Here is an 18,128-nt window from a genome sequence, read left to right as displayed (position 1 = left end):
GAACGGAAGATAAGGTCTCAGGTAATTGTGGAACTGAACTTAAATATAGTACAGAAATAAATCTATGTCCAAGCATATTAAGACAATTCAAATTAACATGGACTGGGTTCAGAATGTTAGTTCCCAGAAGATAAATCCAAGGACATGCTGATCCCACATGGGCAACAGAAACATTAGCCATAAAATACAACCTCTGGAACTGACTTTGCCTATTCTGAAATGTCAGCACTATTTCTGCAAATGGAGACCATTTTCCAAGTCACTTCATTAAATCTGATCACTTTCAATGCACTTAAAATACTGAAGAATACTTAAGTAAACCTGCTATACAGCAAATGTTCTCAGTAACCTAGCAAGTCTTGAACCACACTGAATAGCTATCTGGCAAAATAATGATATCACATGTCCCAGTGGCTGCCTGGAATTTGCTGGGTTGCAAAAACAGTAAATACAACAATAACATGTGAAACACATTGTGCTATAAAGTTCACACATGTGCTGTATACGTTCACACATATAGTTATATGTGGGTATTCTTGTTTCTGTCCATATTAGCAAACTGATTGACGAAAAGGTGTGAGAGATGTGGGGTACAAATCACTTACATCCTTCTGCCTAAAGCCTATTTATATGTATGAAAAGCAACAAGTTACCATGGATGTTGCTGTGATTAAGAAAGAGGTTCAAGAATGACAACATAATAAAACCGTAATTCCAGAAGCTTTATACAGGGTGATTCAAAAAGAAAGAAAAGATTTCGATGGTTTATTACAGACAAACTATGACAGACACTTATTGCGCATGTCATGGATAAAGGAAGGTTCAAAGTTTTACGTAATATACACACTCTACCATACACTCAATACGAGCACAATATGTTGCTTGAGAAACATTGAAATGGTAGTCCAATTCATTCCATACACGAATCAACAGGTCACTGTTTACTGAATCAACAGGTTCAACATTTTGATTCCACAGATCTTTAACAACTAGCTGCCATAGGTAAGTCAAAGATTATCTTTATGTATCCCCACAAAACGAGATTACAAGGTGTGAGGTCTTGAAATCTGAGAGGCCAAATGCAATGAACAAGAACTTGCTGTCCAACTCTTCCAATCCAACGTTGCAGGATGGTATTGTTAAGATAATGTTGCACGCAAGGTGAAACTGGGGCAGAGCACTGTCATGCCTAAAAATGAAATCACTGGAATCTTTATGAAGTTAAGGAAACAACAAATTTTTCAGCATGTCCAGGTATGACATTCCTGTCACAGTTTACTCTGCAAAAATGAAAGGTCCATAAATTTTGTGAACAGAAACAGCACAAAACTCATTCAGTTTCGGTGGTCTCTTTCGTATTTGACAGTGACCCAGAATTTTGTGACCCTCCAAATTCTTACGTAACAGCAGTTTACTTTACCCTATAGATGAAATGTACATTATCCAAAAAGATGAGTCATTTGGAAAATGTGTTCTCTGGCATACCCTGGAGAACTGAAATGCAAAATTCGTACCTTCTGTTATGGTCATTGGGATACAACTGCTGCAGTAGCTGCAACTTGTAAGGCTTCATAGGCAGGTGTCGTTTCAGAACAGGCCACATCGTTGTTTGAGGAAGTCTTGTGGACTTCTGAGGACACCGTGTGAATGCTTGTCAGATATGCTCGACATTTTCATCACATGTGCATGGCCAACCAGAGCTTTTTCCTTTGCTTCCACAACCAGTTTCTAAGAATATGTTATGCCAGTCATAAATCTGTGTATACACAGGCAGCTTCTTGCTGAATGAATTGCAGAATGCGCAATGCACTCACTCAAACAATGGATTGATTTCGAGCAAATTCAAACACACAAAATGTTGCTACAAACGAACAACAGTGCTGCTGTGTCAAAACTTTGAATCTTCCTCTATCCAATGACATGCACAATGTGTTACTATTTTTTATAGTTTGACTGTAATAAACATTTGAAATCTGTTCTTTCTTTTTCAATTGCCCTGTTTATCAAATGTGGATATTATGTAACTCCTTTCACCTCCCCTTGTAGCTAATTTATATTTTAATTTTAATGTTCAACATATCAGTTACTTGCATCAAAAGGAAAACCCAATTGCAAAAACTAAAATTACAAAAAGGCAGTATGACTAACCAGAACTTACCTTCAAGAGGTAAAATTCCAAGTACTGCCAATACACACATATAAAAGAAGAAAAAAAAGAACAGTTCTAACTTTCACAACAGTTAGTTCCTTTTCCAGGGAGGAAATCAGGTAAGTTGCAAAGGAGGGGAAGTTCTCTCAGACTCTAAGATTAGATGGACCCACCTGTTACGAAGGCAAGAGGAGACTCATTAGACTTTTTTCTATCTTAAAAAGTGGAATTCCATCTCTGCTAGCCAGTCATTCTATCTCCTTGGAATTTACAACATATCAGTTATCTAGGATCTACATCACAGATTTTGCCAGAACTAATATAAACATCACTACCACACAATTCACTGTACAAATCTCTTGGATAATAAGGACCTGGGACAGGTAAAACTGTAGGAGGGAGCTTGGATGGTTTACTCGTTATATCAAAGAAAAAATGCACACTATTTCTCAAGGTAGTTATAATTAATTAATTCATTCATCTCTGAGTTATGAAACAGACCTCTGTTACAACACACATCCATTCACAGTTCAGTTATTGCTGCCTCAAGTCCTCATCTTTATCTAAACACAAAATTATGTTAAGCACAAACACTATCAAAACAATCTGTACAGCTGTACATATCAGACTTTGTACTTCTAATGGAAGCTTCAGAGTATGTACACCGGTTGTGTGCCACATGAAGTGCTGAGAAGCATTATATAAAATGTGAAGTAATATAAGTAACTCTTACCAGACCTATGTCTCATACTTTTTTCAGGCACCATGCAGTATCACAGCTAGCTTAATGGTGAATCTAGCTAACTGCTGACTTGAGATGTTTCAGAAATTTCAAGTCAAATTAAAATCTACAGGGAATCATTGTCATATTTCTCAGCAATTCAAGGTTATTAGACTGTACATTAACCAGTAAGAAATCAATGATATTAAGTACAATGATATGGTACCATTCACACTGCAACCTTCACAGAGAGTTCACCACAAATTATGCCACACTAGTTACAATAACCAGTCATTCAGTATGTAACATTTATATAGGACTCTGTGACTAGTTCATGCTTTAAAATGTACTTAGTAATAGGGACGGGTTCAGTCTTCCTTCAGAGCTTTGTGTGCCCCATTCCTTTGTTCCTTTGAAGCTCGAATCTCTCTCCGCAGCTGCGCAGTTTTTAGTTTTGTCATCAACTGGCTAGATTGGTACAACCAGTGTGCCTGTAAGCATAATTATTTTTATAACAGAGATGCAATTTTCTGTGAGTCTTCTGAGCAGGCAGTAGAGCAAAACATTATAAATTATACATACAAAGAGGGTAAGATGATTCTTTTAAATTTTTAAATAGCTATTGAGGCACCATTAATGACAAATGTATTAGGATAATAATAGAGCACAGATTTCATGGCTAGTGTTTGCTTCAGTTAAGGCTTCTGGGATGAGAGGCCATGGTCAATATATAAATTTATACCCTGACTTTGGTCCCCAACTGTGGGAGAAATCTTTAGATGTAAAATGGCAACTGCACCAACGGCTTGAGGAGCATTAAATTTATAGGGATTCATAGAGGGCACCACCAATTTGTCATGTGACGCTACATGTGTGATTATCTTTGGCTGGGATCACTATTCACAATTAAAAGTAACCTATCATCAATCTGAGTTGCAAAGTCATTGTCCATACTTATTTAAGTTAACTCCCTCTTTTTTTCTATTAAAATTATTATGGCAGTTGTTAATCTCTATGGCTCCTTCATACTTTACACATACACACGCACGCGCGCGCGCACGCACACACGCACACGCACACGCACACACACACACACACACACACACACACACACACACACACACACACAATTCAAACACACAACTCAGGCAACTGAAACCACACTGCAAGCAGCAGCATCATCAGTGCATGATGGAAGTGGTGACTGGGTGGGGGTGAGGCCGGGGAGGGGGAGGGATAGTATGGTGAGGGTGGCAGACAGTGAAGTTCTGCAGGTTACACAGATGGCAGGGGAGATGTGGGGAGGGGAAGTAGCGGAAAAGGAGAGAAGCCACCATTCCACCACCAAACCCAGTCTTTTTGTTTCTCTCCTTTTCCGCTACTTCCTCTTCCCCCCCTCCCCCTCTCCCCTGCCATCCGTCTAACCTGCAGCACTTCACTGTCCACCACCCCCACCGTACTATCCCTCCTGCTCCCCCCCCCCCCCCAGGCTCCTCCTTAACCCCACCCAGTCGCCACTCCCATCATGCACTGGTGTTGTGGTTTCAGTTGCCTGAGTCTGCAGTCGTGTGTGTGAGTTGCGTTTGCGTGAGTGTGTGTGTGTGTCTGTTGTCTATTGTTGATAAAGGCTTAAATGGCCGAAAGCTTTAATTGTGAGGGTCCTTTTGTTGTGCCTATCTGTGACTCAGCACCTCCACAATATGGTGAGTAGCAACTTTCCTTCTCATAATAAAGTATTATTTTATTACGGCCAATACGTCAGTTTGTTCCAGGTGGCAGTTTGTTTTGTGTTAGACTAATTGGGTGTTACCCCTTCTTTTACTGGTTTCAGTGTACATTTGCACTCAGAGCTATATGGAATTTGATATACCCGATGTATCTGGACACCATATATCTTTTGCCATTCTTAAGTGTTCTTTTCTTTCCTTGATAGGTTTAAAGATCGTATCAAACCATACTTGGCCAACAATTTTATGATGTAATCTGGTTAATTTCATTCTTAGACATTGGCCACATCATGTGCAGTTTTAAATGTGAACCAACAGATTCAGTGTGGCAGACACTGCCACAATGACAAAGACCTGCATAAGAGTTGCATTTTATTATTTTACAGACAGAATTTACATCTGTGTAATGTAGCTTGACAATGCTGAAGTGGCAAAATTAGCTAACAGTGAAAAATCATGAAATAAAGTGTTTATTTCAAAACTAAAAATGGCCTATGCAGGATAATGACTTCCCTGAAGGAATGTCTAAATAAAGCTACCATACTGGTCAGAAAAGTATCCATTATGTATGAAATAGCTTTGTTCACAGAAATCATCATAAATAAGGACACAATATCAAAGCTGACAGAAATATAACACAGGCTCATATTCATACCTTTCAGTTTATCAATTATATGCACTGAGTTTTCAATATAGCTGTCAGTTCTACCAACATAAGGTTGTAGCAATGGGACTAGCTATCTCTGGTTTCTGTACTTTTGTAAGCCATACAGTCTAAGCAGATACACTTCTGCCTTGCAGGTTTTTTTCATACTGCCCAAAGAAAAAGGAGATGCCATTATTAATCGATTGGAAATTCTCAGAACTTTGGTCGTAGATCTTTCCAAAGCTTTCTATAAGTAGTTGGATCCAAAAGAGCCATCATCTTAACTCTTGACTCCAACAGTGGCATTACCTTTGTCAGTGGTAAGGAAAATGATGATGTCTGTGTTGATGTTCCGCAACACATTTCTTTCCATTGGTGACAAATTACTGTTTCATGGAAAATAGTTTTATACACTGACCGTGACCTCACAGCCCACAAGCTTTAACTGAAGAAATAAGTGATAAATAGTTTTTTTGAGTTTCTGGTTATTGACTGTAGATGTTCACACTTAATCAAATACTAAAGTTCTGACTGACCCCACTTAACCAATATTATTTCAGTGATTGTTAGGTGAGTACCTTTTGCACATTTATGCTACTGAATATAAATTAAACTATAATAGTTAAGCAATAATGATTATTTATATCAGTTAAGAGACATAAGTGAATCATATATGCCACAATGTATGGAACACTTACTGGTTTTAAGTAATGACAGACTGTTACATATGCCAGTTTTACTTACCACCATTATCATGCAGTTTAGAAGAATTGGTACTGAAAATACCAGTGAGATGAACATTCCCTGACTGTCAAAATACTGTTGTCTTGAAAATAAGCTGAAAATAAAAAGAGAAATTTCTTATTCCCCACATTATCAAAGACTTTATATGGCCCACAGCTTTACATAAACAGTAGTGAATTTTAAGTCCTAAATCAGTTTCATAACTACTTTTTTGATAATTTAATTTTTAAATACTGTGGCAAAGATAACTCCTAGTTTGACCATGTCCAGTCAGCAGACAACTTCACCTTATAAAAGGTCTGAATTTTATGAACTTTTAATATGTTGCATGTAGGTGGTCTGTAGTGTAGAATTGAATTTTTTATCTCAAGAAGTTTGTGATAACTTGCAGAGATCCAAAAAACTGCACAATTTTAGCAGTTTTTGCTCTATAGATCTTTCCACTTGCATCCTATGGCACTTAAGTGGCCCTAATGATCAAAGCTTAACATCCAGAAACAACAACAACCACCCCACCACCAATGGGATGGGATGCCGATTACTGATGGCTACACAAAAATAACATAAAAATGTATATTTTCATGATCTGTGCTTCTGTCTACATTTCACAACTGCAAGACACCACCCTCTCCTAATATAATGGTCACTTCCTACTAGTAAATGTATATTTTAAAAATGAAAGAAGAAACATTTAACAGAACAGAGAATCACACAAAAAAGTTAACATCTTGACCTCTTTGGTCCATATGGTAAGTCAAACTAGGAATCATCCCCATCTCCCTCAGTGACAGTGTCATCAGTTAAGAGTTTCCCCACCATCGTAACTCATCAGCATCATTATCATTCATGCCTGGCATAGATGACTTCTCTCCCAGCCTATATGACCACAACAATGTTTGCCAACGACAAATTACTGGAGTCCTGCCTTTTTGAAGCTGCAATCATCTGTGCTATCCCTTTAGTACATTTGCAGTAAGTGATTTTTTTTTTGTAGGAGACTCTGAAGCTGCATTTTTAATTGTTGGTAGTGTCCAGCCCCAAATTTATTGAATCTCTTCTTTACACAGCCATTTCAAATGGCTCTGAGCACTATGGAGCTTAACATCTGAGGTCATCAGTCCCATAGAACTTAGAACTACTTAAACCTAACCAACCTAAGGATGTCACACATCCATGCCTGAGGCAGGATTCGAACCTGCGACCGTAGCGGTCGCGCGGTTCCAGACTGAAGCACCTAGAACCGCTCGGTCACACCGGCCGGCTACACAGCCATGTCTATAATTGTAGGCACGTACAAAAGGAGTGGTACTGGGCAGTGTCTCGAGCAAGGGGCAGTCTCGCAAGGTGGACTATGGGTTGCCACAGATCATGAGTCTGTCAGTGACAAAGAAAGTTTAGTGTACCACTGTACATGTCTCCATCATACAATGTCACAAGAAAGCTCCTGCTTCAATAGTTTGGTATGTTGTTGCATTTGGCTGTTTGAAAGCATTTTCCTCATGAAGGTGCTGACTTTCTTCTTCCCTTGTGAAAAGGGGACTGAAGTAGTGTCACCTCTGCTTTCTGCAAGAAAGGAAACAATATCGTGTGGATTGACTATGCATGATGTTGATGTTGACAAATGCAGAACACTCTTCTGGAAATATATTTTATTTTGAGAAGAAGCTGATGTCAGCAATACCAGGATATTTTTGCCTTTACCTATGATGGTAACACTATCACAGTCACCAGCCTTTGATATAGTGAGGTTCATTATCATCACATCAGTATCTTCTATTGTCTTCTTAACCACAATACTCTTTGCTTCTGCCATTCCAGTCATCAGCACTGAAATAGTTTCTTTTGTTGGTGGTGTTTGATAAAAAGATTTTGTGGATAAGTGCAATAGAGTCTGGTACTTTGGTAATGGATGTCTTTAGGACACCCATCGAAAACTACTATGGCATTACATCCAAAGTATTTTTGAACATAATCTACACAGATTTGCATACTGACTCAAACACTGCTGGCATAGTTGTACTCCACACAACTTCATGTAGAAGATATCCACTGTCAATTACTGCACAATCTCTCATCCAGAGGTCCACTTTTTCTTGTATCCGAGTGAATGCTGCATACAACATTGACTTTGTGCCCTTGCAAAGACTATCCTCAGTGAAGATGCATTGGAACAGGAGCAAGCTAAAATCTGAACAGTTCTCTCAGGTTATCATCAGATTGTTTACCAGTGCAAACTCACTGGAAGAGAAGTGCAAGAGACTGGCCACAGTTGCCAAAGAATCAATTGTAACTTTTTTGTTTGCAATTTTCAGGACATACGAAACTAATGCTAGGATAACATCTTGACTCTTTAATTTGAATTTACACCTTCAATTTTTTCTCAAACCATTTCCTTCATGCAGTCACAATGCCAATAATTTGAGCTAAATAACAGTTCACCTCTTCATGAGCAACTGTTCCTGTACTAAGTAACACTAGTTCCTTAGTCTCAAGGAACACTGAATGTTCAGAGTGCGCTGGTTATACAGGAAGGTCTCATATCTAGATGATTTTCAGATATTGCTTAACACACTTCAGTTTGTTTATGAAAGTGCTAGAGGCATAGCATACTCAAAGTACACTGAGATAACACACTATCCATTATGCAGTACAATGGGACAGTCATCCATAAATCTGTGTCTTCATCCTTAGGACTTGCTCTATGGCCGTGCCTTCTCGATCAAAATTTTCCAGTACAGTGAACAGTGAAGCAGTGTTCAGTTATGAAATTGTGAAAATCCTGAATATTGATTTTGCCTTTTAGACTGATCATGTCCTTGTAGAGCACATGTGCACTCTTTAACATAGTTCAGATGATCTTCTGCTTGAAAGTAGGGAATAATTTCTGTGATACACTTGACATGCAGGTTCCAATTTCACATCCATTAACTTTAATGATTTAGTATCCGAGGGTCATTCAGATTCCCTGCCTACCCCAAGTCCTGATAGAAAGAACATGTCCAAGACACCTGGGCTCTAGGTGACAGCTGTGGAATACAACCACTGCGGCAAATACATGAGGTGGCACTGCCCTCTGAAGAGTGTTTACCCATATACCTCAGCCCAGCAGTTGTGGCCAGTCTCTTGTCAGTCACTAAAGCCTTACATATGTGCCACTAGATAGCATAGTCTTTTGACCTTGCATGATTAACGTTTTGTGAATTGGACTCTCTCCTGGATTGTAGCGTATGTTCAGATGATTTGGCTATGCCCTATACTTATGTTAGTTATTCAAATCATGATCTCTACTGTCAGTCACCACTGGAACCACCTGTTTCATTCTCTCAGTCTCCTTGTTACCACATGTGCAAATAATCATACTGTATTTCTACCTTGCAGAGTAGGATAGTAAAAGTGGTGTATTTCATTAGGGTACACATGCTGAAGCACTGAATCCATAGTGTAGCAGTAGGACCAAAATACTATGTGAGGAAGTAACACTGTCAACAATAGCTCAGGCAGTGATGGAGGGTTGTGGCAGGAGGATCAAGGGTAACAACCGCTTAGAATCTTCCAAGATCATCAACCCACCTGGCCACTTAAGTTGAGTGGTAAGAGAGGTTGCTATATGTTGCCTGCATGAGGCATGTACCGCCCTGCTTTTAAGAACATTGCAAAATTAAAGTTATGATGATGAAAGGTGCATGTTTTTAATGATCTGAGAAATTTTCCATAATTTATTTATTTATTTATTTTTTTTTTTGAGCTCTCTATCTTGGTAAGTATCTAGTATAGGAAGATGTTTAATCAGTGCAAATTTCAGCAATCTAATGCTCTAAAAGATACGTATAAATGATTTTTGTCGTAGAAAGTAAGGAAAAAATCTACAGAGAAAAAAACTGATGTCACAGTGTTTCGGTTTCTCTCAAGTTAGAACATGGCTCTTGATCACCTAAATACAACATACTAAAAGCCCAGAAAATTAGGACCTTTTGTAAGGGACCCCCTCCCCCTTTTGAAGCACCTGCCAACTGGACTTAAGTAAATGTTGGCCAAAATTTATATTTCTTTATTCTGACTCAACACAAGAAGAGATACAAGTAGGATATATGTTTAAACATCATATGTGGCCAGGGAATATCAACATGACATGGGCATCCAGTCAAGAAGCACAACGGTGGAATTGTATGCAGGTCAAATCTGCATTTGATTCAATTCTTTCAGTCAAACAGTAATATTACAGTTACAATTGCAAAATACTTTCTACAAAAATAAATTTAAATAATTCTCAAACAGCATGGTGTGGACAATGATCAGTAGCCAAATGCTATTGAGTGCGTCTGATGTGTGTTCAAAGTAGAACTTGAAGTTACTAATAAGACACAGAGAGGAACAGAAATAATGAATCAGCCAAGGATTAAGTACGTAAATATAACTTCACAGTCACATTTACTGAATTAATGTAAGAATAAGATATTTTGTGTCAACATTATGTAGTTTACAATAACCGTGAGTCTCTCAATCACTAGTAGTTCAGACTGAAACATCATCAAGAGCATGCTCAAAGCACTCACTAAGGTGCAGCTACTCAAAAGGGACAAATCATTGACTGCATGGCAATGCAGTTTCACACACAGCACGACTCTGATGGGGTGTAAGAACAGAAGGTAACACCTGTTATTCCCCTCAAGAATCTTTTTGTTACACTTGGTACACTGAGTGAAGGTTAAAGGAAGTTATAGTATTTATTACTATTACAAGTGTGTAAAAAAAAAAAAAAAAAAAAAAAAAAACAAATATGACTTTTGGTTCAGTCATTTCTCCAGAAAAATGTAAGCTGCAGAATATCTGAAGCAGTGAAGAGCTCGAACATGAATTATCAGCGTTTTGTAATATGACTACACTTAGCTACAGTGCTGCCGGTGGATCTTCTGACTTGTATGGTCATGGTCCATTAAACTTTCCTGTTCCTAACGTTTCATCCAAAGCTGCACTGAATATCTTCAGAGGTTAGAAATGAATATGTTTCACCCATGAAAGCCTTCATTGTATAGCTACAATGATTTAATACAGTTCATTTTTCCAGCTGTAACACAGTGTAGTGCAAATGTGAGAGTCTGTTTACTGAGAGGAATTAACTTTAAATCACTTTGAGGTAAGAACGTGTTGGTGCACTGAGCGGCAAGCATGCCCAAGTTGAAAAATTGGTGAATAGCAGTTCACCTTACTTCAGTTACAAATCATATCACTCAATTGTGTAAATGGCCTGTTGCAAAGCTAATGTATTATTAACTATGATCAAACTGATTATGCTGGATGGTATACTGACAAAATAATTATTCACACTTCATCGATCAAACACTGGATAATACATTAAGGCTTCATATTAATATATGGTGAGGATAATATATCTTTTCTGTATTATTCTCTAGTATATGAAGCATCCTGCTTGTCAAGCTATTAATGATACATTCTCCGAATAATTTTTGATGCAAGTTATGCAGAAAAATAACAACAGCTGACAGTGCATTTAGAATGGCATCGAGTAGTTCATCTTCATGAAAATGCACCATATTTCTTGGAACATTTGCTTCAGAAAACGTAGGCTTGCATTACCAGCTAGACGAGGGAGAGAGGAAAGTGCTGTCTCTACACCATTAAAATCTTTCTGGGTGTACAGCCAAATAATGTTACTAAATACTGAAAATTTTGAAATACTAAAAAAACTGATTTTTCAGGCGTGTTGCAGCAGCCTTCTTCAGGGCACAGATTCTTCACCTGAGGAAGGCCATTACAGCATGGCAAAAAAGTCAGATATTTTAGTATTTTAAGTGCTTTGTAAGATGACATGGCAGTACATCTCAGATTTTCGTGAGACTGACACCGGCATAGCAGAATATATATTTATATGCTAAGTGTATGTTCAAATGCAGATAGCTAGTCATACAGTATGCATTTTCCTTTGCTGAGTACACATTTTGGTAGCTTTCTTTTGGGGTCTCTTCTGCTTAGATAGTTTACCTTGATGGAAAAGTGGTCTCCTGAGTGAATTTCAGTGACCATTTCCCACTCAATATCTGCAAGAGACTGTGAACTTAAGGAAATGCCTGTAGCCTGTGACTGAGATAAAATGAGTTCCATCACTCCTGTTCTGACAAAAGATGACTTCTGATACAAAGTGACTCTTAAAAACTTAACCACTGGAGTACATGTTGTTGGGACACTAAAGCATAAAGTGCACATTAAAATCCTTAACAACTAAGACTGGCTGTTGAATATGTCTATTTAGTCCTAAGAGAATGTCTTTAGCAAGCTACCATCAGATGGTAAATACGAGGTCTGTTCCAAGAATTCCGAAACTTTGCCCACAAAATTTTTCTACCTTTACCTTTTATTTACTGTACATTGTCTCCTTCGAAATACTCCCTTCCACAACTGATACACCGCTCCCAATGCCACTTCCACTTCTGGAAGAAGTTTTGGTACATTTCTTGCTGGATCGCACTAAGTGCCATTTGGGAATTTTCTTTTATCTCGTCTACCATTGCAAATCTTTGTCTTTTAATGGCATTTTCAATTTCGAAAATAAAAGAAAGTCTGCAGGGACAAGGTCTGGAGAACACAGAGGATGAGGTAGCACAGTGATTTTGTTTTTTATGCTATAGTCACGCACCAACACATTCATATGTGTGGGTGCATGTTGCGATGCAAGAGCCAAGAATTGTCTCACCACATTTCAGGCCATTTCCTTCTCACATTTTCTCACAGGCATTACAACACATCTTGATAATACCATCGATTAACAATTTATCACTGCAGCTTGAATTCATGATGAACTAATCCTTCAGAGTCAACGAAAACTATCACCATGGCTCTGACATTTGACCTGACCAGATGAGCTTTTTTTTTGGTCTTGTAGAACCTTTCCCAACCAATTGTGAAGACTGAACCTTGGTCTCATCATAATAATTGCACACCTATGTCTTATCACCAGTTATGATTCTCTTAAGAAACATGTTATTCTCATTTGCGAGATCCAAAAGCTCTTCGCAGATTGTGAGGTGAACGTCCTTCTGATTTTGGCTCATGAGCCATGGGATGAACTTGTCGACAACACAATGCATTCCAAGATGCTGTGTCAGGATTTCATGACATGATCCAACTGAAATGATACATTCTTCTGTAATCTCTGGGACAGTAGTCTTCGACTGGCTAGCAGAATTTCGTTGACGTTACTCACATAAGCATCATCGGTAGATGTTGAAGGGCATCCTGCATGAGAGCCATCTTTAATTGCCGTCTGGCCATTTTTAAACAGTGTAATTCATTCGTAACACTCAGTACGTATTAAGCACTCATCACCGCAGGCTTCCTGCTTCATTTGGTGTGTCTTGGTCAAGGTTTTCTTGAGTTTCACGCAAAATTTAATACAGAAGTATTGCTCCTCTAATACTGCCATCTCGAAATTCACAAACTGTGTGACACAACGTTCTACTCAATAAGCACTGAACAATAACTAACAGATGTACAGCAATGAAACCTCTGGCAGTTACACATTAAACACAGGCATGTGCAGTGCCATCAAACGCATTTCGCTCCAACACACTGCTGGCACAAAATTACGGTACCTTGTACACACTGCATATGGCAATTTCCAGCAGCATGTGGATAACAACAGTAACTGCTTGCAAGTTGACAGTGAGCGAGACATACAAGATATACCATCACTGAATAAGGCTACACCCCCCTTTATCTATGTTACTAGTAAGGTCAAACTTGCTGTGAAGGACATAACCTCCTATAGCACAAGGACATAACATATTTATTTTCAACTGTGTGCCTTGCAGAGGCAGACACAGTGGCTATTTCTGTGCACGTAGTTTGAGCTCCTCCATGGAAGTTATGAGATCTTTCAAATTCCACTTAATTCTGAGAGCCACCAAAAATAGTCAGGGTACCCTTTACCCCTTTATTTCTGTCATGGTGATGGGCAGAAGATAATAGCAGAAATAGCAGTAAGAATTTTTATTTAACTGTGATGATATCAATGTCTACAACATTGCTTCCATCATCTGACAGAAGAACTGCTTAGTGATTCAATGGTTTTATTGTGCTTTTATTTTAAGCATTGGTCAGATTTTTGCTGAAGTTTTCTCTTTACTTCTTGTACTTGTCTGGGAGAATTTGCTGAACTGTGCAGTGGCTTTGGAACAATTGAAGGATCAGAGGCAGTTTTCATTTTACCAGTACAGCTACAATTATTTGTATTCATGCCAAACTTAGATTTTTGAGCTTGTGCCGAGGAACTGCTTTCAGCAACAAGTCTTTATGACTTCTTCTTGCAAAAGGGAGTGACAAATGCTGACAGGCAATTGCACTGCCTTGAAGGCTTTCATATCCTCATCATAGGGGATTCTCATCTGCTCCATTTACTGAATTTTTCTCTCTGTATAAATATGCCAGTTCTCACAAATACATTTCTCAGTTTTGCTGCCAGATTATACTGCATTAAGTCTTGCAATATTTCATCAAAGCAAATGTTTAACATGCTCAGGTAGTTACTGGTACAAGGCGCAGCTGTGATAAGACACAACTGGAGCCCTGCTCCAAAGGCTGAGAATTTATGGAAATGCAGACAATTACTTTGCTTTATGTGACTTTGATCCATACATATTTCACACAGTTTTACCCCCTTGACAGTCCAAAATTTTGGCATTTAAAGCACCTCATAGGATTTGGTATACACGGATTCTATATCTACATCTACATCTATACTCTGCAATTCACTGTGAAGCACATGGCAGAATCTACATCCTATCAGTTATTAGGGGTCCGCCAGCTCTTTCTAGGGGGTCCGCGGCCACCTTTCACCAAATCGTGTAAAATAATGAGTAAAATTATTGAAAAAAAATGTTAAAATCAAATTTATAACTATTTTTTTTTCACCTGAAAAACGTGTACTTTTACTTCAGGTCGTATTCCCAAGCAGCCTTTGCGGTTCCTAAGTGAGAACGCATACACAGTTTAGTGCCGGAGAATGCGGTTTCTCTGATCGACGTTTGGCAACAATACGGGGGTCATTTGTGCGCCGGCTCACGATGCTAGATGCGCTGAAACCTTTTATGCATGCGCGGAGCGAGTTTTGTTAACCAATCACAGCGCTCCCTGGCACGTATGCGGCCCCAGGCATCATTAAATGTTAAACTTGCTTTTTCAGTGCAGTACCTAATAAGTCGATTTTTGACTCCCACAGACTTTACATACATTTGAACATTTTTCTTCGGATTTCACAAAACCCCCCCCCCCCCCCCCCACACACACACACGACTGTTACAAAATATGCATGCTCCTTACACAACAGTAGCCAAACAGTGAAAGTGAACAGACCACAAGCGGGAGCTTGTCAACAGCGAACAGTTTGGACGTGACCTTGAATGCTCTTGGAGGAAGGCAGCTCCAATGTGTGAGATGTCAATTACCAAGTAATTTTAATCAGGCTATAGTGTGTTGAACAAAGGGAGTAAATCCACTAGTAAGTGTCTGGATACAGTGGGAATTCAAATTGGATCGTTAATTTCAAGTTGTTTTCATTCATCTCTAAACCAAAGACTATTGATACTTGGAGGGGGGGGGGGGGGTCATTTGGAACACAGCACTTGCATTAAGAAGCTTTCAGTTTGCATGGGTTTCGCTCTAAAATTTAAAGTTACTGTGCTCTTGACTGACTAGGGGTCCGCCATGGATTTTCAACTGAAGAAGGGGTCCGCCAGCTGAAAAGGTTGGGAAGCCCTGTTCTAATTTTATCCTCACAAGCCCTACATGTGTGATATGTCAGGTGTTGTAGTATGCTCCTAGAGTCATCGTTTAAAGCTGGTTCTTGAAACTTTGTAAGTAGATTTTCTTGGGATTGTTTATGTCCATCTTCAAGAATCTGCCAGTTCGGTTTTTTTGATACCTCTGTGTCACTTTGCCACATGTCAAACAAACCTGTGACCCTACATGCTGTCCTTCTCTGTATGTGTTCCAATCTACCCTGTTAGTCCTATTTGGTATGGGTTCCACCCAACTGAGCAATATTCTAGAACCAGTCGGATGAGTGATTTTTAAGCAATCTCCTTTGCTGAGTAATTGCACTACTCCAGTATTCTACCAATTCCACGAAGTCTAGCACCTGCTCTACCCCCAACTAAGCCTGTGTGATCATTCCATTTCATATACCTACAAAGTCTTACACCCAGGTGTTTGTACAAATTAGCTGATTCCAGCTGTGACTCACTGATATTATAGTCATTGGATAATATGTTTTCCTGTTTGCCAAGTGCACACTTTTACATTTTTGAACATTGAAAACAAGTTGCCAATCTTTGCACCACATTGAAATCTTGTCAAGATCTACAAATGACATGACACAACTTCAGAGAATTTACTGGTCTCATATAGGTATGATTTTATGCATACAGACTGAAGCAGCGAGTAAAAATTTGGACAAAGGCCAGGAACTAAACCTGGGTCTCCTGCTTACTTGGCAGGTGCATTAGCCATTAAACCACCTTGGCAAAGTGGTTCACACAACTGCACGGATTAACCTGGTGCGCCTCCCTCCTCAGCCCAAATTCTCACTGCCACCCCAGTCTACTTTAAATTCCCCCTTGGACATGAACACAATTGCCAGGGCTCTCCATGTTCTGGAATACCATCTCAGCATTGATCATAAATGGAGGAGCATGTCTGAAATCTAGGTGTAGGCACTTATACAAAATATCATATCTGTATGAGACCACTAAAGTCTCTGAAGTTGTGTCATTTCATCTGTTTAAGTACCTACCACTGGATTTGAGGCTGGATCCCCCATTTATGTTCGATCTGAGGTGCTATTCCAGAAGACAGCAGGCCTTGGCAATTATGTTCATGTGTAAGGCAGATTTTAAAGTAGACTGGGGCGGCAGTGAGAATTTGGGTTGAGGGAGGCATGCCAGGGCAATAGTGACAATGTAAGGGGGAAAATAAGCTGAATATTTGAATTGAAGTTTGTGTTGGGGAGGGCACTTAACTCAAGTAATCGTGCAGCAATGTTGACTATTGTGCTGCAGTGGTGTAATGGTTAGCATTTCTGCCTGGGAAGCAAGAAGACCCGGGTTTGAGTCCTGGCTGTGGCACAAACTTTGATCATTTCTTCTGCTTCCATCATTGTGGACAAAGATGAGACTTAAATGTTTAGGGAAAATTTAATTACAAGATCTATAAGTTCTCTTCTCATTTGCTAGGGACTGAACACTTAACTTTGGTGCCACTAACAGCCTTTACTTAACACCAGAGTTTCTTTGGGTTTTGTGAAGTATCATTTGGCAATATTCTGCTACAGTAGTCATAAAGGCTTCACACATAACTCTCTTGACAGCCAAACACATTTCATTCAGCATCTTTCTATCTATAGCCCTATGCTTTGTTTTACAGCTATTATGTAGTAGTCTCTGTTTCTTTAGAAGTTTCTTTATAATGACTGTATACCATGGATGTTCCCTCCCATTTTGAACTTTTCTACTGGTTAGATATTTTTCCAGTGCATGGCCAATTATTCTTTTAAACTTGAGCCATAGTTCCTCAACATCCTCCTGCCCTGCGCTGAAATTTTCAAGTTCCTCACTGAGATATGACACTACTGATTTTTTAAATCTAGTTTACTAAACATATATATCTTTCCGATTGTTTTAGTTGTCCTTTGTACTTTCATAATCATTACTGCCACAACCGCATCACGGTCACTGATAACAGTTTCAATGTGGATATCCTCAAAGAGGTCAAGTCTATTTGTTGTCATTAGATCTAATATATTTCCACTATGAGTGGGGTTCCAAACTATCTGTCCTAGGTAGTTCTCTGAGAAGGTATTTAGTAATGTTTCACAGGATGTTTTATCATGGCCACCACTAACAAAACTCTAATTTTCTCAATTGACTGTTGAATGATTAAAGTCTCCACCGATGATTGCAGTATAACGGGGGAATTAACATAAGAGATCTGTTCAAAAAATTCCACAGCATTCGTAATTTTGTGTCAATGGAGTGTTGGAGAGAAATGTAGTTGGCATCCCTGCACACACCTATGTTTAATGTGTAACTGCCAGAAGTTTCATTGTTGTATGTCTGTTAGTTATTGTTCAGT

The 18,128-nt window shown here is 38.9% G+C and overlaps 1 protein-coding gene across 1 annotated transcript in view; it reads right to left on the bottom strand.

Moving 5' to 3' along the window:
• Window positions 1–2,592: 2,592 nt before the first annotated feature.
• The window catches only part of LOC126234290 (transmembrane protein 18), a 47,682-nt gene continuing 32,146 nt past the window's right edge, over window positions 2,593–18,128 (bottom strand). The window contains exons 4-5 of the mRNA XM_049942977.1: window positions 5,988–6,081; window positions 2,593–3,361 (exon numbers count right to left, since the gene is read on the bottom strand). Of these exons, the coding sequence (XP_049798934.1) occupies window positions 3,239–3,361; window positions 5,988–6,081 (217 nt within the window). The 3' untranslated portion in view covers window positions 2,593–3,238. The remainder of the gene's footprint in view (window positions 3,362–5,987; window positions 6,082–18,128) is intronic.

Source organism: Schistocerca nitens, chromosome 2 (genome assembly GCF_023898315.1).
Source record: "Schistocerca nitens isolate TAMUIC-IGC-003100 chromosome 2, iqSchNite1.1, whole genome shotgun sequence".
Classification (NCBI taxonomy): domain Eukaryota; kingdom Metazoa; phylum Arthropoda; class Insecta; order Orthoptera; family Acrididae; genus Schistocerca; species Schistocerca nitens.
The sequence above is the reverse complement of the archived record's forward strand: the minus strand, read 5'-3'. Positions and strand labels throughout refer to the sequence as shown.